At 39.7% G+C, this 23,461-nt stretch overlaps 3 protein-coding genes across 3 annotated transcripts; 2 read left to right on the plus strand and 1 right to left on the minus strand.

Annotated features, from left to right (window-relative positions):
• The first annotated feature begins 13,591 nt into the window (after positions 1-13,591).
• Positions 13,592-17,730, plus strand: LOC128744564 (putative ATP-dependent RNA helicase DHX57). The gene is made up of 3 exons (XM_053841662.1): positions 13,592-13,746; positions 13,818-15,862; positions 15,924-17,730. Exons 1-3 carry the CDS (start codon positions 13,679-13,681, stop codon positions 17,654-17,656), a joined length of 3,846 nt encoding a protein of 1,281 aa, XP_053697637.1. The 5' UTR covers positions 13,592-13,678; the 3' UTR covers positions 17,657-17,730.
• A 2,322-nt stretch (positions 17,731-20,052) lies between these two features.
• On the minus strand, positions 20,053-20,634 carry LOC128739474 (uncharacterized protein K02A2.6-like). The gene has a single exon (XM_053834969.1). The coding sequence runs from the start codon at positions 20,632-20,634 to the stop codon at positions 20,053-20,055; it is 582 nt and encodes a 193-aa protein (XP_053690944.1).
• Positions 20,635-21,892: 1,258 nt separating this feature from the next.
• Positions 21,893-23,260, plus strand: LOC128744565 (polycomb group RING finger protein 3-like). The gene has a single exon (XM_053841663.1). It carries the CDS (start codon positions 21,985-21,987, stop codon positions 22,654-22,656), a length of 672 nt encoding a protein of 223 aa, XP_053697638.1. The 5' UTR covers positions 21,893-21,984; the 3' UTR covers positions 22,657-23,260.
• Positions 23,261-23,461: the final 201 nt, after the last annotated feature.

Here is a 23,461-nt window from a genome sequence, read left to right on the forward strand (position 1 = left end):
GGATCAATTCTTTTGAAAGCCGGATACCACACGGCTCGGGGGAATTCTCTACAACAAGAGTATCGAGGTAGTAAAGTACTATACCTGAGATCAAGCTAGAATTGGCTTGTTTATCTATGGAATTAACGCAAAAAATACTAAACACTAAAAATAATTACAAAGGAGATAGCAGAATATCGCACTTTATTTATACAATTTTATGATAACAAAATTATTGCTCAGTCTTCTTTTTATCTAAGCATCTAAACTTCAGCTGAGTGAAGCGATAGTAAATTTTAAAATTACAGTTTTTTAATTGGTGTAATGAATTTTCATCCACTCCGATAATCAAATGTTTACGTTCACTGAAACGATTTCCAGAGATCGCTAGCACACGCCAAAATCTTGTGTCTAGGTTTGAGTTTAATCTTGTAATGTTTTTTATGATTTCCGAATACAGCCATCTAGTCTGTCCGCATGCAGGCAGTAATCCAACCACTCTGTGAAGTGGCGGTGGGGGAGTGTATGGTTTCACTGACACTTTAAGTTGATCTGATTTATTATTTAATTCATCCAAAGCAGTTTTTAGCCACTGTAGGCTAATCGAATCGGCGGGTTCTATCCACAGCTCATCGTGCTGCAGGCCGTATCCCACGAATTTTGGTTGGTGATCCGTCAGAGGAACCTTATCCTGTAGAACTGATAAGCCATGAATGATGTAGCCCGCACAAGATTCATCAATAGTCTGATTTGCGCCTATTGCAACTCTTAAAGCATACACTTGCCGTTTTTTGCCGGCGTTTGCTTTCGGAGTCGTAGCAGCACGTTTGCGCACTGTTCCACAAGATTCTGACGAAACACTTTCCATTGATGCAGAAACTGCGTCATCGCTCGCTTTTGCAGGTAAGCTTGGCTTTTGCTCAGCCACATTGTCCTGTTGGTTGTTTGCTGGAGAAAATCCTTCTTCGCTAGATGCTAGAAGTGAGTCGGTGTCACAGTCCGTAAGCATCTCCATAGATACACTAACGGCTTGAGAGTTTGATAAAATCAGCACAGATTCTACGCGCGAACTAGAATGTCAGCTTTAACAAAATGTCGGTCCAAAACTAGCACAATAGTGTAGCACGAAAGTTACTTACAGCACTAACGATGCAAAACTGTAATATCAGGTATATCATCAATACACATTAAAGACGAAATACCGTGTTGTGGTGTTACTTTACTCAAACTTGAGTTTATACGCACGAAAGCGATTTATTCGCTTATTTATTTCAAGCTTCAAGGTTGACTATTTATAAAAATAGGTATATTAATTACACAATGCTAATTGGGCCAAAGCCGCATGTACTTTACAGTAAAGTTATAACTGTTATACAGTTTGCACAACCGAAGCTATTAAATGAACAAAGTTATCGGGAAACAATACATAACCACGATATACGAGCAATTTGTCGCTTTTGCACACATACTCACTCAACCGAATAGTAAGTATAACGCAAAAAACTATATGCAGATAACATATTGATTTATGATTTACCTCATCCTGAAAAATGTTCCTTAGGGACCACAATTTAGATGTATAAACATGTACTTACAATCTGCGAAGGTCTTCTCAACTGCTCACGAGTTGTTACATACCTCCTAATGAACACTATGTGTTAAGAAGATATGAGACTTGTGAGTACTCACACACAGAAGATAACACCGCTACAGCTAATTGAAAAGCTGAGAAGAAATAATGCGGCTGCTACAATTATTAATTGATAATTTACACTTGCTGCTGCAGAAATCCCAAGCACTTCACTTTCTCCTGGAATTACGAATCACCACTTGCACTCTATACGTGCTTTTGGAGGAATCAATTTACGGACTTGAGACAGCAACATTGCTTACGGAAGACATACGTGCATTTGCCGTTTTTTGAACGAAAGGTGTTGCGGACTATTTTTGGCGGAGTGCAAACGAAAAGCGGAGAGTGGCGGAGACGTATGAATCACGAGCTACAGGTACTGCTTGGAGAGATTCTCATCGTACTCCTGGCGAAAGTTGGGAGACTACGGTGGGCCAGCCACGTCGCAAGCATGCCGGACGACTGTGTAGTGAAATCCGTTCTTTTCAAAACCCCTACCGGCACCAGGAATAGAGGGGTTCAACGTGCTAGATGGCTTGACCAGGTTGAAGCCGACTTGCGTGTGTCGAATTGGCGACGAGTAGACCAGGACCGAGTGCAATGGAGAGGAATTCTTAATACGGCAATAGCCACCCCGGCTCTCGGCTGAATTAGTGGTCCCGGCGTAGTGGCTAGCATTCACGCCGAGGACCCGGGTTCAAATCCCAACCCCGCACGGGTCACGAATGACCCAAAACTATTTAAAGTGACCATAATCTAAACAAAAAAACATGGATTCTGAACCGAACCTGTTTGTTTTTGAAAGCTTATCATTCTGATAATGGGCTTCAAGAAACCAACATTTATGCAAGAGAAATGGCGGATAACCGTGACTTCCGAGGATGGAATCCGCTCCTGCCACAAAAAGAAGCTTTTTTCATATAAAGCAGATGACGAACCGATTCTACTCTGAGATTTAAAGTACCTAGATGGCTTTCAACCTGTTATAGATACTGCCATCAATTTTATTAAAACATTTTTTTAAATTGTTAGATGTACTGGGAATGAACATTTACAGATTGTATACTTTAAATTTAGATTCGAACATTTAAAGAAGCATCAGAAAATGCTTTCAGTTTTCTCTGTGATATTGGGAGCATGGAAACTAATCTTTTTCGTCAGAATCTTTAGAATACCTGCAGGAATCTTAAGCATATCTTGACAAATGCTGAGCATTCGACGGATTGTGATACTTTTACTATTTGTTTTGTGGTTCGTAGCGATTAACGTGGAATAAAAAGCAAAATTGATTAGATAGAACGTAAAATTAATTTCCCAAACGTGGACATACTACTACATAGAGTGCGTCAAATAATCTTGTATTTTTGATGTTGTTACAAATGCATTAACGCCGGTCCTATTTTCGAGTAAGGGGCGTACAAGGGAGCAGTAGAAAGCCTTCAAACAATGAGGATCTTCCTGTTTTTGCGATGAAATCAAGTTGCTCGCTTGCTGCGCTTGCTAGAAACAATTTCTGTGCGGTGTCTATCACTTCTGTGGACTCGAAACGACCTAGAAATTGAAAAAATCGAAAAAAAATTATTAATGGAATAACAATGTGTTGAAACTTTAGTCACTTAGGCAATGTTGCAACTTTGTTCAAAGTAAATATTACAAAATATTTTAAATACACCTTCTCGAACAGTTTAGCTGCTTGCATTTTTTTTTATTTTCATGACAAAATGTAAAAAATTATGATAAAATCATGTTTCATATTAAAATACTAATAAGTTACAGCTCGGACTGAGTCAAACTCATATTATTTTGAAGAAACCTAACGTTTATCACACAATTTAACTGAATCCTTATCTATTTTTTATTAAACACCAGCTTTTTCAATTCACCTGACAGTATCGTTAGGCCTTTCTGACGCGAAAGCAGATTTAACTGATATATTCAAACTGCATGGACCGCAAACAAGTTGAATTGGCACAGGTGTATAATCAAAGTGTATGAATTCGCGTAAGAGAAGAACCAGAAAAACCTGACATTACTCGTGTCTGTCCCAAGCTGTTATTCAACAAATGTGATTCAAATTCCGGGCGCTCAAATGTACCTAATATTTTTAAAACGAAGCATAAATCGGTACACTACACTTTTGTTTAAGCAAAACCACGTACCAGACATTCACAAATATTAACGCTTTTGTTAGCGTCTTCTGACATCTCATCGAATAAAAGAACCTTCTAACAAGTAAAATACTAATATTAAAAAGTATTTCGCATGCTGAACTGTTCGAAGTTTGAGTCGAAACAGTAGGCAATTCTCTATGGGCAGGTTCTTCTGTCCAAGGTTACTTCAAGTATTATACAATATCGCCGACTGCGGGTAAAATCGCGCGCCGATTCACCTCGCTCCGAGCAGGGTGGGTCTCTCACAAAACGAAAAAGTGAAATTGGCATCTGACCTTGCATTCGTTTCAAGAAGAAGTTATTTGCCGATATTAATAACGAAAAATCAGCGGGGGACGTCGAATAACATAAACAAATCGTGCCAAGCAATGGTACATTTCGAAGATCTAATCTACGTTTCGCTAAATCGTGATTGGTGGACCTCTGATTTCACTAACATTGTGATATAATTTTTCTTATTGTACTAATACTACTTTACGACCATTTTTATAACAGGATGTATCTCATTATTGGTTGGGATGATCCCCTGAAATCTTCCGATTCATCTATCTAATAAAAGTACAGGGTGCGTGACGAATTTTAGCAGTAAATTTCAAATAGCAATTTCTCATTCTTGCGAAACAATATTCAAATATGAAAGATGTCGAAACAAGAAAATAATCGGTCTGCCGTCGTCGTTTTATTGCGCGCCTGAACAAGCGTAGAGGAGATAGTTCGGTCGGTAAAAATGTCGGAAAGAACAGTGTACTGTATAAAGAATGCTTGGGAAAGTGATAAGCTATCCTACACACCTACCCTGAAGGCATACAAGTGCCGTTCCATTACCGCTGAACGAAACAAGGTCAAAAAAAAGTGGAAAGAATGATTAAAAAGAATCCAGCGACATCAATGACCAAACTCGTGTTTTTAGCTTTTGACCTTGAAATGCGGTCAGGCATTGATATTAATATTTTTTTTTGAAACGGTGGTTCTACAATTGATGGAGAAGAAAATTTGGTCCCCTAGCAGTCCCGATATCAATGCTTCGGATTATTTTGTGTAGGGCGTCGTCGAGCAGGGTACCTATAGGACGCCTCACACCACGCTTAGGTCACTCAAAGCAAATATCATGGAGGTGATGAAGTCTATGGATCGAAACATGGTAAAACGTACATGTGGCGGTTTCCGGAAGCATCTATCAACAGTCATTGAAAAGGAAGGCGAGTTTTTCAATGAAATAATTTACAATTCCCATATGTTGCGAAAGAAAATTAACCACAAAACATTCCTCACATATATGACTAACCCCAAGTAACAATACAGGTTTTTTTACGCACTTATGACGGTTTTGGTGACCAAATTTGGTCATAAAACCCCCAATAACAGCGCAATAAAACTCGAATTGTTACTTGGGACTGGTGTTAATTTTCTAAAACATGTCATTTACTGCAAAAATTCGTCACGCACCCTGTAATTCTCGTTAAAACGGAACCACGAGGGCTACAAATATTGAAGTTATTGTACCTGAAAATGGTTAAAAAATAAGAATTGTACTTTCAATACCGCCATCCGGGGTGAGATTGTGCCACGGGGGTGAGATTGGGCCAAAAACCAAAAATGTTTATTTGTGAAAATTTATTATATCTATAGAAACTGGTGACTTAAATTCAAAATGATCATGAACATAACATATTTATTCATAACTTAGAATGGAACACAGATAATATTAGCAAAGTATTTTGCCTAAACAGGGTTTCAAAGTTCGCGATCAAAAATACTCGGAAAAAACGCTTGTAAAAATGTTCCGTATAAACCAGGGCTATGGTGTGCTTGTCAAACTCCATATATTCGATGCGTTACTGACATGCACCAAAAATTTGGCTCTTAGGGTTACCATTTTTTCCAAATTAGAGTGACCAAGAAATTTTTGCAATATTTATATATTTTTTACTTTCAATTAGGTATTTTTTTAATTGCTTAGAAATTGAAATAACAGCGAACAAAAAATTTGACTTACATATAAAACTAAATGGATTGTGATACTTTAAGCTCGTTTTAGTTAATTGTAACAAAATTTGTTACGACAATTATCAATGACCTTCAAACAAAACGTTAGCTTATTACGAATAGACTGAATGCTTTTTACTATTGAGTATTTGTGTTTTTATGAAGAACGAACATTGGAAGAACTGGGATTGTTGTTTTTGAAATACTACTGCTAATACTAAATAGGAGGATTTTTTATAGGGATGATGATTTCGATGCTAGGTACGAAATTTTCGCTTGGTACCACCCCCTGGTATAAACCAACCCAAACAAGAAATCGCATCAACTTGCTATTTTGAAGATATATAAACTAATCATTTACAATGTATTGAAAGGTTATTATGCGTTGGATAAGTTTTGATTACGAAAATTATATTTTTCGAAGCTTTGTACTTTTCGAGCTTCACGGGGGTGAGATTGTGCCAAGCCATTTTTTTCTTCAAATATTTCTTATAACAATTTCAATCGTTTGTTGCGTGCTTGTTGGTTTCTTGTAGTTTTGGCTGTAAAAAGCCTTTTTCTTTTCAATGTAAGCCGGGAAACATCGTACAGTCATATTCCACAAGAGAACAATTTTCTTTTGAACACATTTGAAAGCTTGTCCTAAGCTCTATTATGTTATATTCTTTTAAATAGAATTTTTCTGATTTTTTTTAAATAGTAGTTGCTGATCAAACTCAGCAACTTTGCTAAAGATGGCATTTTCCGATTTTAGACACTTTTGTTTCTACAATTGCGAGTAATCTTAAAGAACGAGTAATTAAACTAACAGGAATTGATTTTTTGAGATTAAAATCTTACGATTAAAGGCCATTCATAACAAAAACGAACAAGCTTTGAAAAACGTCCCAACAATAACGCAAAAATTTTTCACTTACTCAGCTCAGAGGCTACAAGCCATTCAGTATCAAATAAATTTGATTTGTTTATCATCATTTTCGTTCAATGCGGCGCACTGCTGGCGGGCGGCTTGCCACATGCCTCTGAATTTTGTCCCCCAGATCATGCAGTATCGGATATGCTAATTGGATTGATTTTTGTACTGAGGCGATTCGCGATCTCTGTTTTGTACCTGTAATAAAAAATGACAATGCGTATTGGAACGATTCAAATGTTCGAATTTCAATAATCGAAAAGGGCGTCACTCCTATATGTAATCAGTATATTTGAGTAAAGTCATAGAATTTAAACTTGAACCGTTTTTCCCACTTATTCATCCGTGTACATACCGTCTAGGTGCAAATTATGTGCTGTGCGAAACAATTTTCGTGATTTATTTTATAATGCATTTTATTCAATGTGTGTTTCGATTACCTATTTTGCTTCAATTATAATTTCAGAATTAACAATCCGCAAACAATTAGCAAACAATCCGGAATCCGAGTAATGATTGTATCATTGTTCACAGTGCAACGGTGAACTCCAGCATTCAGTATTTTTGGTATTCATGCGAAGTTTAAGGTCAAGGTCGGTACACCAGCCAGCACTCTGAATTTGAAACTATATCAATTAGATTTATGTTAGTAACATTGTAATGTACTGTGAGAAAAGATAAAGAATCTCCAGTACCGAACAAGTAAATTATCATCTTATATAATAAATTTTGAATTGTTGTTAATATTATATGGAAACATAATAATTTTGGGGTGGTTTTAAACACAAGATTTGTGATCCAGTTGTGAAAAATAATAAGAAAATTTCGAAAAACGAAGAGATAAATAACAAAAGTAAATTAATTTTCAAAATCAATTTCAATTTCAACAACAATAAAATAAACAAAAACAATAAAATAACTTCATCGTAACAGGAAACATATCTAACATTAGGCAGAAAGTAAGTTAAGAAAATAAAGTTTACGATATTTATTAGACTCCACTGGCCATCATTGCCGATTCGTGTCGAATGAACCATAATGGTTATCAATCATGCATCCATTGTAGCTATACGACGGGATTTTTTGATCAAAATTTCTACTAGCCGAAGCTCCGCCCACTGAGCGGCTGCCACAGTTAATTAGCATCATCGCCCATTTTTATCTCTGCATCGAAGCACACAGTGCGCAAGTTTGGCCACACGAATTGGTTAGGTAGGTAGGTATTTATATGGTTCGTTATCTGATAATTGTGATCTGCGCATGTCTACCACCAGTGATGTGCACCATATTATAATGGAGAGTGAAAAAATGCAAACAATAAGAGATAATGAAATAAATTTATATGCATGCAGTAGGTATTTGATAGTGGTTCCGCCACCGGCAGCAAAATGTAGGTGTGAATTCCGGTATGTAAATTTATTTCATTTGACACCGAATCTTTTTGTTTGATTTTTATATTTGGTAAAATATATCATGTGCGGCAAATACCATACATTACGATGATCACGAGAAGCATTCCGAACAATGAGTTGTAAGCTGGTTACGTAAATGGCGGAATGAACAGAAATTTGTCAAACATGATTAACCCTCTAAGGGGCAAAGTCGTACAAACGATGCGATCAAGCTAAGGACTATTTTTTTATGAAAGTACACCCAAAAGAAGCTCAAGTTTTGATTTTCATGCAAAAATATGTATCTAAAGAAGCACCCAATAAGCAATAGTCGCTCTATCCAGATAATTGTTCATTGAAAAATTTTGAAGTCAATCATTTTGTTAGCGATGTCCTTTTTCTTCAAAAGTAATTTTGTTTTAACAATTTTCCTGAATTCCTTTTTTTAATATGATAACCCATTAGCGTACGGTCCGAATGTTGAACCTATTCTGAACACATTTTTCATAAATAATTGTCAATTCACAATAAATTACGTAAGTGGCTCTGAAGCATCGAAAGTGAAAGCCGTTTACTTAAAATGATTATCTGGAGATGCAAATATTAGAAAGAATGCAGAAATAAAAAACATGCAACAATTATTTAAATGAGTGATATCTCAAGAAAAAAAAACTAAGTAATTTAATAAAGATTGTAAATGCATTGAAGCATAGCCTGTAGTGCCTAGACATAAACTAAAGCTGGGTACTGGGTAACGATTTTTCAAAAGCATACTTTGGCCTGGAAAAATTGTTTAATCATTGAATGGCAGATTTATTTTTACATAATTTACATTAATTTTTACATAATTTTACATATTGCAAAGAAGTTTTTAAAAACTTGAAATTAAACTATTAGTTTTGTTTGAGCAATTAAAATTAGACAAAAAAAATCGGAGTTGAGATAGACTCCAAAGTCGAAAACACAAAAGTTGAAAGAGTTGAAAGGCAAAAGTAAAAAGTAAAAAGTCGGAAATCAAAAGTAACGGGTGGCAACTAAAATTTTGGAATTTTTTCGCGGCACATGTGCTCAACAACAAACGAGCTCAGAGAGAAATGAGAGTATGTATGTGTTAGCTCTGTCTCTCCTCTTTTTGTTAATATTTTTCGTTTGGTTTATGTTTGCCCAGTTTTGGTAACACAGAAGAAACAAGAAGCATTTCGGAAGCGTGTTGTACACTTCTAGGAACTGCAACAGAAATCTCGGCAAAAATTATACGGTACAAGATTTAAAAAGCAAATATGTTGCGGCTTCGACTGTTTACCATATCCCAAGATGCCCAACAACTACCGTGAACCCCCGTTCGTTTGACCGCTTTTAATCTGAACACTTTTTAATTTGCACCCCGTTGGTTTGCTTATGCAGACAATGCGCATAAACGCGATTTGTTTGTCCTGATCTAGCGTGTTTAATCTGTTTCATATTGCGTTTTCCCAGCGAATAAGATATTGCAGATTGCAAGAAAAATCCTCACATTGCGGTTATCTTGACAGCAGAACCAAACCATCAAAAGATAACCGCTTGATTTATTATAGTAATTAGTATTTGAAAATTTACCAAATCAATTATTTCCCACCACAAACACGCTACCAAACTGATATTTGGTTGAACCATAAACCAGAAAACCTAAATTTTAATTTTGCGGTTGTATCACGGTTATCTCCTGAGCGCGTTACCACCGCCGCAGCAGGAGGATTTATTATAAGCGCCGCAATAGAAATCCGATCGGAGAATGAAATATTCGCTGCTTCCAATTTCCAACTGAATCAAACCACCAAAACAATAACAAAGAGTAGGGCGACCAGATCACACTAGTTCCAGCATATGTAGAGTTGCCAGTTGTTCAAATTAAAAACTAACCCCGTTAGTTTGCATGAGAAATCGTTCAAACGAACGGGGGTCCACTGTATTCGCAAGCAAAATAATGGAATACCAGCCAAAATTATGGACGCAGAAGGGCATTGTTCTCTTTCTTGTTTCTTCAACAACAAGCCTTCTGGTTTGACTATCAATTAAGATGCACCAGATGAATGTTTAAAGAAAATTTTGATCCCGTTTCTACAAAAAAAATAATGCAGATGGACAATACATGTTTTGGCCGGGTACAGCATCATCGCATTACGCCAAAAAACACAATCGTTCCTCAATACCCATTCGATCCCATTTTTACCCAAAAACCACGACCCAAAAAATTTGTCTCAATGCGCCCAATCGAAGATTTCTTCGGGAGTTCCTTGATGTACAAAAATAACTAGAGAGCCAGGAATTGCAGTTAGTTGCCACCCGTTAAAAGTCAAAAGCCGAAAGATAAAAGGTTTTAATACAAAAGTTAAACTTTTGAAATAAAAGTCAAAAGTTGAAATTCAGAAGTCATCATGAAGCCTTCAATCATAAAATCAATAGTTAAATATCAAAAATTTATCGGAAAAATTCAAAAAACTGAAATTAAACTTAATTTTTTATAACAGTATATTTTTACAATTGACGGAGGGCAAAGTAAAGTTGAAAGTCAAAATTAAAGTCGCAAGTCAAAAACTAAATGCCGAACGTCAAAAGTTCAAAAGGTAAAAATTAGCAGCCAAAAGTCAAAAGTCAGAAAAATAAAAACCCCAAAAAGTGAAAGTCAAAAATCGAAGAAGGAAGATCAATAGTCAAAAGCTTTAATTCAGAAATCAAACACCCAATCATAATTTAACTCAAACGTCAAAAATCAAAAAACGGAGGATGAATGTCAAAAGTCGAAGGATAAAAATCAAACGTAAAAATCCAAAAGCCTTAGGTCAAAAGAAAAAAGTTAAAAATCAAAAGTTAAAGAACCACCATGAAAAGACAAATCGAAATTCAAAAGTTTTAAGCCAAAACTCAAAATTCAACAGTCGTTCAAAAGTTAAAAAAGAAAATCGAAAGGTGAAAATCAAAAGTCGAAGTTTAAAAATCAAAGATCAAAACTTAAAATCAAAAATTATAAGTTAAAAATACAAGCAAAAATTCAAAAGCCGTTAATATTTAAAACGTCTATAATAAAAAAAATGTGAATAAAAAAGTTAAAAGACATGAACATGAAATTTCAAAGCCAATGAAAGTGAACTTGAAATTAATATGGAACTGTTCGGTGCTTAATCAGACCGGACCAAATAACAAAATTCTGATTTCGAACAAAAAAACTAATTCAAAGTTTGCTACTTCGTGTTGTTCGCAGCTTTCAATCGTTTTCGAACTCATTTCATATCTCTGGCTGTTTGCAACAATCTATAATCTGATTAGGGTAAAATATAACCTTGGAAATTTTAGATCGCTCGCTGTCATTTTTTTTCAATTTGCGATCTATTCTGCTGACTTAACATCGACCAATTGGACTGAATAGTGGACTTGAATTATTAACACGAGTTTGATGTTTTATCACAGAGTTCTCTGCGGTTTTACTTTAATTTTAACTGAAAATTGAGCACAAAACTGGATATGAATTCGAATTTAAATGGATCATTTTAGGTTGCTTTTGCTTCCCAAGTAACAACGGCAGCTGAATTGCAAGAGCAATAGCTGTTTACGGGTCGGTTTAAGGCGATCAAACCTGCATAAAGTAAGCACTTGAATGGTGTTTAAATAAGCGATGTTTAAGCTACTTTAAGTTTTTCAAACCAGTTCTCTCCCAAAAGCTGATAAACAAGCTTAATAGCGGATTTTTCTGCTCAACAATCTGCTTCTAAACTGCCATAAACATCAAACCGTTTTACGGCTGCTTAAAGATGTTAAAAATGTAACGCTGCTTAAGGGAATTAAAGTGACTTTACAAACTATACTACCAAGTTTTCATTCGGTTCACAGCAAACATATTGTCAGATCATAGAATTTCACAATTTCGCTGATAGCAAAAGTTTGTCAGTTATCGACATTATCGACTGGTTCAGGCTAGGCGGGCTAGGCTTCAGGTGTAAAGACATTCCCTCTGTCTGTTCTGCAGATGTAAATGGGGCGGCTCATACGGTGAGCGCTTATGGATCAGAAGCTGGCGGGTTCAATTCCCAAAAAAAGACATGCATTTTTAATTAGCTTATTACTTATACGAATTAAAGTTATTCGAAATTAAAAAATATCGCTTTCGAGACATGTTCACAGCAAAAATAACGCGTTCCATCTTTTTAAATTTAGAAATAGATTTTTTTGGCTGCATAAAGGTTGATGAGACGATGATTTAGCGACTGAAAAAGCATTGCAAAACTATTTCTCGTTCTAAAAATGGAATTGACAGCATTACGCAAATTGGCTATTTAAAAGCGCGCAGAAGCCTCTAATAAGCTTTATTGCAGCTTCGAAAGCAGCTAATAACAAGCCCGAAGCTTGATAAAATCACCAGATTTAGAGGTTTAAGAGCTGAAAAAAGGTTGTACCATCTGTACTCGTTGTACTCGTCCATGATTTTCCATAGCTCTTTCCGGTCGATGGTATCATATGCGGCTTTGAAGTCAACGAACAAACGATGTTTTCAATTGTATGTAAATTGAAATTAATAGGTGTCTTTATTGGTGTAGATACGTAGAAAATTTTCCGATCGATTGGCGTAAAAATATTTAAAATCGATTTGGAAACCGCTGAGCAATCTCAAAATCTTTCATTTTTTCGTGACGCTCGCATTTTTTGATTTTTTGGAATATCACCATACGCCCAAACTTGCCGTTACGCGTAGTCCTACGTCAAACTCAGCTGAACCGGTTCTGCTAGTATAAAATATGAAGGGAGCATCTGTGCAAAGTTCAGTGCGATCTAATCGAAAAGAGACTTCTAAAATAGATTCACGCCCAGGTAACCAATAAGCATTTCCAATACAATTTAAATGCAAGCCAATAAGCATTTAAGTTACCTTAAATGCTAACTAAATGCTATTTTGGTAAAATATGCGGCTACTTTACTGCTAACCGTCTTATAGTGCTTATTTACAGCTAGTTATCGACAAGAGGAATTTAAATAGAATTGTGGATGCCAATTTACAACAGTTATGTAATCAAAATGCTGATAAACAGTAACCTGCAGTATAAAACACCAGGGATGATAATAAACGATTGATTTACTGCTTACTCTAATGCTTATTGGTTACCTAGCGGTTCCCGCGAAATGCCGTGGAATTCAATAAATTCAATTCAAGAAACCAAACGGTTTTGGTTTTTGGTATAAAAAAATGCATATTCATAATTTATCATAATGCATAACGTGGCATTAAAGCCTAGTTTTAAGCTTTATATTGAAATTTTCAAATGATTAAGAAAATTTTCACAAACTGCTGTTAAATTACATTGTATTGAACCACCCTAATGCTGCTCGGGACGCCTAAGCCGAAGCTAACATCACCCCTCGCGGGCTAACTTCGTCATCTTCTGAAGCAAATAAAAACAGATGATTTTGACAGTTCTCTTTCATATCACCACTTTTTACCTGAGCTTTTCACTTTTCTTGGTAAACGCGTGTGGTGTGCATTTCGCTCTTTTGTTAACGTAGCTTGTAAAATTAGTAAAATTATAATTTTTACTAAATTAAAGTTATTTCCGCTCTGTGTGGTAAACATTGGAATCCCGCAATGGACGAAGAAAGTCGCCAGCTGATAGGAGACTGCTTCCTGCGTACCGTCGTAGATCCTCGCTCGACGTAAGTTCACACCATGATTTCACAACAAAATTAAATATCTAATCTTGTGTAATTCGCCAACACGTTCGCAGAAATGCCCCATTGGAACCACCGCCAACAAAGGCACCGGTTAAAACCGAGCTGCAAATCCTGCGCCTAAAGGAGGAATCCCGAACGATGGTGATGGACACGCTGCGGACCATTCACGGGGAATCGTTTCAGCTGGGTGATATTTCCATGCACGAGGACAAAGGAGGTCGCATGAAAAAGGCCTACTGGAAGGATCGAGGCAATCTGATCGTTCAGGGTGGATGTGATTATTCGAATGCACGAAAGACCGCCAATGGAAATGAGGATAAGTTTCGAATGTACGCACTGATAAAGCTGGAGAGTTACGGTTTTGCGAAAGGGCACTGCGAGGAAGCGCTGGATCACTGTAGTGGAAATGTGGATGATGCGTTGGAACTGCTGTTTGAGAAGTATTTTCCACCTCCGGTGGATTTGTCGCTTTTGGATTGTGATTTGCAGCCGGAGGAACTTAACCAGATGAGAGCAGATGAAAAGGAAGCACTGGAGTCGATTTACGATAAATTGTTTATCGAAAAGGAACGCAATCGAGTTTGGCAGCTGAAATTTAAAATTGACCACCTGTTGGTTCATAGCCCATCGGAGGTGAGAAAACTAGAGCAGAAGAAAAAGCAAGAGGCTGAAGAGGAACACAAACGGCAGCTGGCTGCCAAGGCTAAACGGAAAAAGGGTAAAAAGGAACCATGCTGGAACTATGCTAAAGGTAAATGTAGATATGGTAATAAGTGCTTATTTTCTCATGGATCTGAATCTGACGATGAAGAGACTCCCAAAGAGGGAAAATCTAAACCGGAGGAAGATCCAAATTGGTTTTTCCTGGAAATTCGTTTCCCCCAAAAGAGCAAATACCCTTATGAGCCTCCGCTGTTATTTCTAAAGACAACTTGCCCTGACATACCGCATCTGTTAATGCTGCGTGTTGCGAGGTTGCTGGTTCAGGAGTCGATCAAAATTACTCAAGACGGAATGCCCTGTATTTACTCTGTCGCCGAACTTTTGCAGAATGACGAAGAAATTTCCCGCTTTATCGAGTTGGATCGATATCAATTTCCCGATTCTCGTCGTTCTCTGTTCTACCAGCCTACGGAGCAAGCTTTAAACAATTTAAAAATCGAAGATTTGCCTAGCCACAATCAAATGGGTCAGACGAAGCGTTCCACAGGTCCTAAAACCAATCCGGAGCAACTGCTGAAAGACGACCTGAACATTATCCGCAAGTTTATGGATAAGCAGAAAAACGAAGCCTACAAGGAAATGCTCCGTCACCGGCAGCAGTTGCCTGCTTGGTCCAAAATGACCGAAATAATTACTGCCATGGAGTCCAATTCAGTGCTGGTAATCAGCGGAGAAACGGGCTGCGGTAAGTCAACTCAAGTGCCTCAATTTATACTAGATAATTGGCTGTTCCAGTCATCCAAGCTGGAACGAAAAGTTCCTCATGTGGAAATCATTTGCACTCAGCCACGGCGCCTCTCGGCCATCGGAGTAGCTGAGCGAGTGGCTGACGAGCGCAACGAAAGGATCGGTAACACGGTTGGTTATCAAATTCGATTGGAGAACAAAATTTCCTCCTCGACGCGACTCACCTTTTGTACGACGGGAATTCTGCTTCGACGGTTGCAATCGGAACCCACTTTGGACACGGTTACCCACATCATTGTCGATGAGGTTCACGAACGCTCCGAAGAGTCCGATTTTCTACTGTTAATCCTCAAGGAATTGTTAGAAAAGCGCAGCGATTTGAAGGTGATTCTTATGTCGGCCACCCTGAATTCGAACCTCTTTTCGTCCTACTTCGGGGACGTCCCGGTGTTGGACATTCCCGGTCGGACGTTCCCCGTGGAGCAGCTTTTCCTGGAAGACATCGTAGAACGAAGTGCTTTCGTGCTGGAACCCGATTCTCAGTATTGTCGCAAATTGCGCAAAGGCGAAGAGGAACAACTGCTGCAGGAGCTTGAGTATGCCGATGTTAAGGCGGCAAATGCCGCCCCAGCAAGGACTATCAAGGATGAAAACCTCAAGATGGCCGATATGTTTGCCCGGTATTCGGGTGAGTTGAGTCGGGATCGTATTTTTGCTTAAATTTACTAACTTTATTTGCATTCTTTTAGACTACTCAAAAGCAACATGCAAAACTCTTTACCTGATGGATCCCTTGCGAATCAATCCGGAATTGATCGAGCACGTCTTGCGTTACATTGTGGAAGGGACGGAGCAACACGGATGGCCCCAGGAGGGTTCGATCCTCGTTTTCCTACCCGGTTTAGCTGAAATCAAAACCATTCATGAAGCACTCACCGACAGTAAGCTGTTCGGTCCCCGGGAGGACAAGTTCGTACTGGTACCCCTTCACTCGAGCTTAAGCAACGAAGAGCAAACGCTGGTGTTCAAAAAAGCTCCCAAAGGTAAGCGAAAAATTGTACTCAGTACCAACATCGCCGAAACGTCCGTCACCATCGACGACTGCGTGTTTGTGGTGGACTGCGGACAGATGAAGGAGAAGCGTTTCGATTCGAACCAGAACATGGAGTCGCTTGACGTGGTTTGGGTTTCTCGGGCTAATGCAATGCAACGGAAGGGACGAGCCGGTCGCGTTATGCCCGGTGTTTGCATTCACCTGTACACCAGGCCACGCTTCACGAACCACATCCTCGCGCAACCGGTACCGGAGATTCATCGGATACCACTGGAACCACTTTTACTAAGGATAAAAACCCTAAGCACGCTACAGGCGAGGGAGCTAAAGCACGTGCTGAAGGCAATAATTGAACCGCCCAGCGATGAGAATATAGAAGCCGCCAAAAAGCGTTTGGTTGACGTGGGGGCGTTCGATCTGCAGGAACAACTAACCCCATTAGGGCACCATTTATCTGCCCTTCCAGTGGACGTCCGAATCGGAAAACTTATGCTGTTTGGAGCAATTTTCCAATGCTTGGACAGCGTTTTGACGATTGCAGCCTGTTTGAGCTATAAAAGTCCGTTCGTTTCCCCCTTCAATAAAAGGGACGAAGCCGACAGTAGGAAGCGTCTGTTTGGCATCGCAAACAGTGATCACTTAACGATGCTGAACGCCTACCGAAAGTGGAAAGAAACAACCAAGAGAAGCCGCTATGCGGCCAGTTGCTACGCTGAAGAGAATTATCTTTCCACGAAAACATTGCAGACGATCGGCGAGATGAAGTACCAATTCCTGGAGCTGTTGGTGTCCATAGGATTCGTGCCGATTGATTTAACCTCTCGACGGGGGAAGTTCGTCAGGGACGATCTGCTGGAGCTAACGGGGACAGAAATCAACGCTAACGGCGACAATAACCGCCTTCTGGCGGCAATCCTCTGTGCTGCCTTGTACCCCAATGTCATCAAAATTCTAACCCCGGAAAAGAGCTTCATCAGCGGTGCCGGCGGAGCCGTCCCCAAGTTACCTCAACCATCGGACTTGCGCTTCAAAACCAAACAGGACGGTTACGTTTTTCTTCACCCGTCTTCCATCAACTCTCGCTACGGTAGTTTCAATTCACCCTATCTGGTCTATCAAGAGAAGGTGAAAACGTCCCGCATCTACATCCGCGAGACGACCATGGTTCCGCTACTGCCGATGGTTCTGTTTTCCGGCAGCGATTTGCGGATCGAACTGCACAGTGGCGATTTTATGATTCTGCTCGAGGACGGGTGGATTGTGCTGCAGGCCGAAACGCACGAGGTAGCCGAAATGATGAAATTCCTTCGGCTGGAGTTGGCAAAAATGCTGGAAATGAAGATTACCGATCCACTGCTGAATTTGGCTAACCACGAGCACGGTCGAAAGGTAATCGGGACGATTGTGCAGTTGATCAATAAGGAGTGAATAGGCAGACGAACTGTGCAATCGTAAGTTTTTTTTTATTTTCGTTATTTAAAAATGTAACCTAGTTATTCATAATACGGTTCATATATATTATATCTATATGTTAGACAATTACTAAAACCTTAAATATTTATTTCATACCGATAACGACTTTTTTAAAGAAAACTCTGTACTTTAAAAGTTTATTAAAACACTGACACGAATCGAAACATGGAATGCACTGACCCTTGCCAAGCAGGGTAAGCTGGCTCAACCTCTTAAAGATTTTCAACGCACGATTCTCAAACTAGATTACTCTACGTATCAAAACCCGAATTTTCAACTCAAGCGTTAAATCCGTTTTACTGTACCGCAGTGAAATGTGGTGCGTCACAGTGGAGACAACGCAAAAACTGCAGGTATTTATTAATCGCTGCCTGAGATATATCATTCATGCCTGGTAGCCTGACAACTGGATATCCAACGAGGAGCTCCACCGTCGATGTCATCAACGGCCGATAGCAACCGAATTATGAGAACGCAATGGAAGGTGTTCGGGCATACCTTAAGGAAAGGAGCAAACGAGATTTGGAGAAAAGCACTCGATTGGAATCCGCAAGGACAACGTAGAAGACGCAGAATTCAGCTTAGACAATGACATCCCGGTTGCTGACGATAGCCTGTCCTGGCGATAGTAGCTGTCAATAGTGGGGATCTCTCAGTTTGTTTCTTTGTTCTGCCGGACCAGATCCTGGATATGGATCAATAAGCAAGTGAGCCCAGTTGATTAAAACCTCCGTCAACAGCCAGTGTGCAAGCCAAACCGAATCGTTCGATACATCTTGCTGCTGTGCGTCAACGTCGCGTACAGCGGACACTGTTGAATCAAGAACATGCGTGCTCATAACTTCCAAACCATTATTAAGGTCTTTGGCCAATGCGTTTTGAAATCGCGCTGCCTCAGGGGGAGGCTGGGTGCACTCACAAAACTTGTCTCTGAACTTCCTTTTGACCTTCAGAAGTTCTACGTTGTATTTGGTGAGGGATACTGTTGGATGTTCTGTTAGCGCTGTTAAACGGCTAACTTTCCGACGAAGGTTCGTCATTCCTTTCATTCCTTCAAGACATGTCACGACACAGTCCGTGTAATTAAAGGACAGTTCGCGTTAAAGGGTAAAACATCAATGATCCTACTTTGTAGGTCACTAGCTGAACGTCCAGTTAAACTGGTGTGCGTTTAATATCAATATGACAGATGTTCCGAGTTAACTAAATGTTCCTTGAAAGAAGTTCATCGGGTTCTTGTATTATGCCCTCCTGAAAGAGTTTGCTTGGTTATCAAAAATAATATGTCTATGGCCTGATAAATTATAGGTTCGTCAGAGACATGCCCGCTTTTGATGATGTATCCCTCGGTTTCGGCAGATCAGCCCAATTACGGAAAACCTTTCACTAAATGGGCTAAGAACTTTGAAGTTGAAGGTTGAAGGTAAACCTTCTCCATAGCTCTAATTCTTCAGGCCAAGCTTGAGGGAATCAGTAAATCGTTCGGCTTGGTAATTGGACTGCAGGTAGTATGGAACAGTTCGAAAATGGGTGATACCATTTGCAACACAAAATTGCTGGAACCAAATTGCGTTCCGTTGTCCGAAAGCAATGAGTCCGGGTTGCCAAAAGAGGAAAACGTCTCATGAAGCATATTCATGGTTAAAGTTGTGTTGCTGGATCGAGTGCGGAAAATGTCGAGCCACTTGGAAAAAGTATTCACAATGATGAAATAGTGACATCAATAGAGCCAGTGAAGTCAACATGAATGCGTTGCCACGGTCGAACTAGAATGGGCGACGACTCCAGGATTGCTATCGTTGTAGACTTCGCTGCTTCAGTACAAGCTCTGCACTGTTGAGCAAACTACGGCACATCGTCAACGACAATAGGCCAGCAGATGTAACTGCGCGCCAGAGATTTCATACGGTCCATCCTAGGGTGTCCACGATGCAACTGACGAGTAAACCGCTCGCGAAACATTGATGGTACGACGATTCGATCGCCGAAATGATGAAATTGACCAGTTGCTGCATCCTGCATTCTTCTTCTTTTCAGCCATGATCATCTGGTGCGTAACTGGTAGGTTGCTGATGGTGTCGTCGAGAGCTGTTTTCGCTTCAGTCTCATTGTGAACGGAGACGTGAATCAGGTCGACGTTGGGATGACGTCAACAGAGACAGGAAGTCAGCATTACCAAATTTGTGCGTTGGAACATCTTGAATACCGTATTCGTACAACAGGAGTGTCAGAGCCCAACGCTATAAGCGATTTGCTGTTTAAACTGGAATACCAATGCTTCCTCTTCTGCTTGTCCGTAGTTCATCTCCACAGATGTCAGTGAGCGAGAGGCGTAAGCGATTGCCTTTACCTCACCTGTTGGGAAACGAGCATGACACGCCAAGACCGTACATTGATGCATCTGCTGCGACGATGATCTCCTTTGACGGGTCGTAGTGAGTGAGCAGCAGATCGGACAGTAGAATGAACTTGAATTGGCCAAATGACTTATAGTAGTCCTTGGTCAGCCCCAGCGAGCTTCTTTCATGAGCAGATTGTCCAGCTCGAATACCGTCTTTCTCCACTATATATCCCAGAAACTCGATCTGAGGGAGCGCAAAACGGCATTTTTCGAGGCGTAAGTGGAAACCATACTCACGCACACGTTTGAGAACATCACAGAGTAGAGCTTGACAGCCAGGGATGCCGACCGTCATGCTAACGATAATACGTTGGAATGCATCTGGTGCTGATTTGACTCCAGGGAGAACTCGGTTGCATTGAAAGAATCCACGACGGTTGTTCACGGTGAGCAACTTACGGGATTCTTCCGCAATTTCGACCTGCAGGTAGGCGTCTGGACAAGTCGAGATGTGTAAAATAACGTACTCTAGTCGGTTCCACAAAGATGGTCTCTGGGTTTCGCAGAGAATGTCTGTTACATTCCAGCGCATTGTTCAGCCCCGGCGCATGATCTCCACACGCACGGACTTGCCCGATCCATATACGTCGAGTTCAGCGTTGTACGTGACGTGTGTCCTACTTGAGCAACCACGCGATGACATTCTTCACCAAGGTTCTCCAGTTATTTTACCTGCATCTCCTGCTGCTTTTATCGGCTTTTAGCCGTGCAAAAAGGTTATTAAGCTTCCCAGGTAACCAATAAGCATTTCCAATGCAATTAAAATGCAAGCCAATAAGCATTTAAGTTGCCTTAAATGCTATTTTGGCAAAACATGCGGCTACTTTACTGCTGACAATGCCTATTTGCAGCTAGTTACCGACAAGAAGAATTTAAATAGAATTGTAGATACCAATTTACAACACTATGCAGTCAAAAGGCTGATGAACAGCAACCTGCAGTATACTACGCCAGGGATGCTAATAAACGATTGATTTACTTTACTGTTTGTTTATCGCTATTAAGCTTGTTTATCAGCTTTAGGGAGAAAGATGATTTGGAGAGCTAAATAGGTATATAGCTCGTTTGGCACCATTTTAATACTACTTTATGCAGCTTTGACTGCTTCAAACTGATCAGTAAACTGCCATTGCTCTTGCAATTTAACTGCTGTTGCTACTTAAGTCTGACACCAAGTCTGAAAATTACAAAAACCGTCCAAAATGCGGGGGGGGGGGGGGGGGTTGTGGCAGCATATTAGAGGATTTGTCTGTAATATGTAATGTGCGTTAGACAGTCGCCGGTAGCATGTAACCGGCATAGAAAGAAAGCGGGAGTCGATTGGCAGTGTATATTACCGCCAGAATTAAGGTATTATCACTGCAAAACTAGCTACATATCTTCAATGATCCACTGTTCAAGATTGTTTGATAAATTTATCAGAAAATTTAACAAACTAGGCAAAAAGTACAAATCCGGCTTCATACGTCGGAAAATCGGGTTTTTTGCCGGATTGACCGGCCACCCGCTTTGCAAGTGAAAACCCAGTCGGGCCGGCCAAAAACCGGCCACTTGGCAACCCTATAGTTAAGGCAGAAATGAAATAATATTTTACCGTTTCATTGTAATGCAAGGCAAAATGGGCTATGCAATGCAATCAATCCGGGCGTGGAACCATTCGTTGAAAATTACAACAGGGCAGTAGAGTTTCCGTCACACAGCCTTTGCATCGACAGCATCATCGAACTGTCAGTCTAATGAAAAAGAAAAATAAGAAGAAAAAGACAGACAGCATCAGACGAGGACGTAAATTCCCGAAATTGTGCTAGTAATTTCGATTCGGCTTTTGTAAATAAAGTTATTTCTCATTTTAACGTGATATCAGTGCAACAGCAGAATTCCAATGGAACGCCGAACGAAGTTAAGAACCCTAAACATGCACATTACGTGCGAAATTTGCAGTGGCTATTTCATCGATGCAACCACCGTCACGGAGTGTCTGCATACGTTCTGTAAAAGTTGCCTTGTTAAGCATCTGGAGGAGTCCAACACCTGTCCCACTTGCAATAATGTGATCCACCAGTCGCATCCCTTGCAGTACATCAGCTTCGATCGCACAATGCAGGATATTGTGTTCAAATTGGTGCCAAACTTGATGGAAAATGAGATGCAACGGGAACGTGAATTCTACAAGTCTCGCAACTTGCCCTGCCCGAAGGATCTGCCACTGTTGCAGCAGGAAAGTGACGATAAGGCAAACGAACTGGCCCATCAGCAAGCTGACTACCATCGACTGGACAAACAGGTCAACCTATGCTTGGAGAGCATAAGCAACAATCTGCGCCACCTCAAGCGGCGTTTCATTCGCTGCAGTTCGCAGGCAACAATTACTCATCTGAAAAAGTTCATTGCCAAGAAGCTTCTTAACGGGATCGAGCGCTACAAAGATATCGACATCCTGTGCAACGACGAGCTGCTCGGTAAGGATCACACCCTACAGTTCGTGTACGTCACCAGGCAGCGGTTCAAGGAACCTCCCCTGCGGCTGCAGTATCGTCCCCGGGTCGAACTTTAAGTTAACACTGCCCGTTTTTGGAGGGAGTGTTTAAGACTTTCAAACTTTGGACAGCGGTTGTTTTGGAGATGTATTTGGTTTTGTTTTCTGTCCTTAATTCACATTAGTTTTTAAGCGGAGAAAGAATCAAATTTCGTTCAGTACTTCCCAACCTTGTTTCAGAAGATTTAATTAAATTCATCTTAGATATCAGCCAATTTAATTCAGTTGTATGACATTTGATATTTTTATATATGGCGCTATCAACTTATCGTAGTTTCGCAAAAAAAACAAGGTCTATTCTAGGTGAGTCGAATGATCATAGGCGTGTTTTAACCTTCTGCGACTGACTAAAGTTATTCTGGTAAACAGGGTAATTCCTATCGATATTTGTTTTAGCAAAAATGGATTTTTATTATTTTATAGATATTAACAATATTTTTAAACTTACAGGCTAGTGCCAACAGTAGGAAAATAGACAAAAATATTTAGTTTTTTAGTTTGTGATTATCAAACTTTGATAAACAGTTGAACAACTGCAGAAGGTTATTTACCCGGCTTAATCTCAACCCACCTCTTAATACACCTATACCTACTATAAATGTATTATGCAATACTCTGTAATGTAGAATATGTAATATACAAATATAATTTTAAAAATAAATACAATAAAAAGGAATTGGTACTTACTTAAATCATGACTAGACGGCTCATGACTGCCGGCTGCATGGCCACTAGTTTCCAATTCCGCAGACATCCAATGTTCCTTTCTAAGGTCTTGCTTCACCTGGTTTATCCACCTCGCTTGCTAAGCCCTTCTTCGTCA

Source organism: Sabethes cyaneus, chromosome 3 (assembly GCF_943734655.1).
Source record: "Sabethes cyaneus chromosome 3, idSabCyanKW18_F2, whole genome shotgun sequence".
In the NCBI taxonomy this organism is placed as follows: domain Eukaryota; kingdom Metazoa; phylum Arthropoda; class Insecta; order Diptera; family Culicidae; genus Sabethes; species Sabethes cyaneus.

Excerpts from the sequence above, each read along its gene's own strand:
- LOC128744564 (XM_053841662.1), top strand. The coding sequence starts at position 13,679 with ATGGACGAAGAAAGTCGCCAGCTGATAGGAGACTGCTTCCTGCGTACC. Across the intron at positions 13,747-13,817 it reads GTCGTAGATCCTCGCTCGAC|AAATGCCCCATTGGAACCAC; the intron begins GTAAGTTCACAC and ends ACACGTTCGCAG. Across the intron at positions 15,863-15,923 it reads TATGTTTGCCCGGTATTCGG|ACTACTCAAAAGCAACATGC; the intron begins GTGAGTTGAGTC and ends GCATTCTTTTAG.
- LOC128739474 (XM_053834969.1), bottom strand. The coding sequence starts at position 20,634 with ATGCGCTGGAATGTAACAGACATTCTCTGCGAAACCCAGAGACCATCT.
- LOC128744565 (XM_053841663.1), top strand. The coding sequence starts at position 21,985 with ATGGAACGCCGAACGAAGTTAAGAACCCTAAACATGCACATTACGTGC.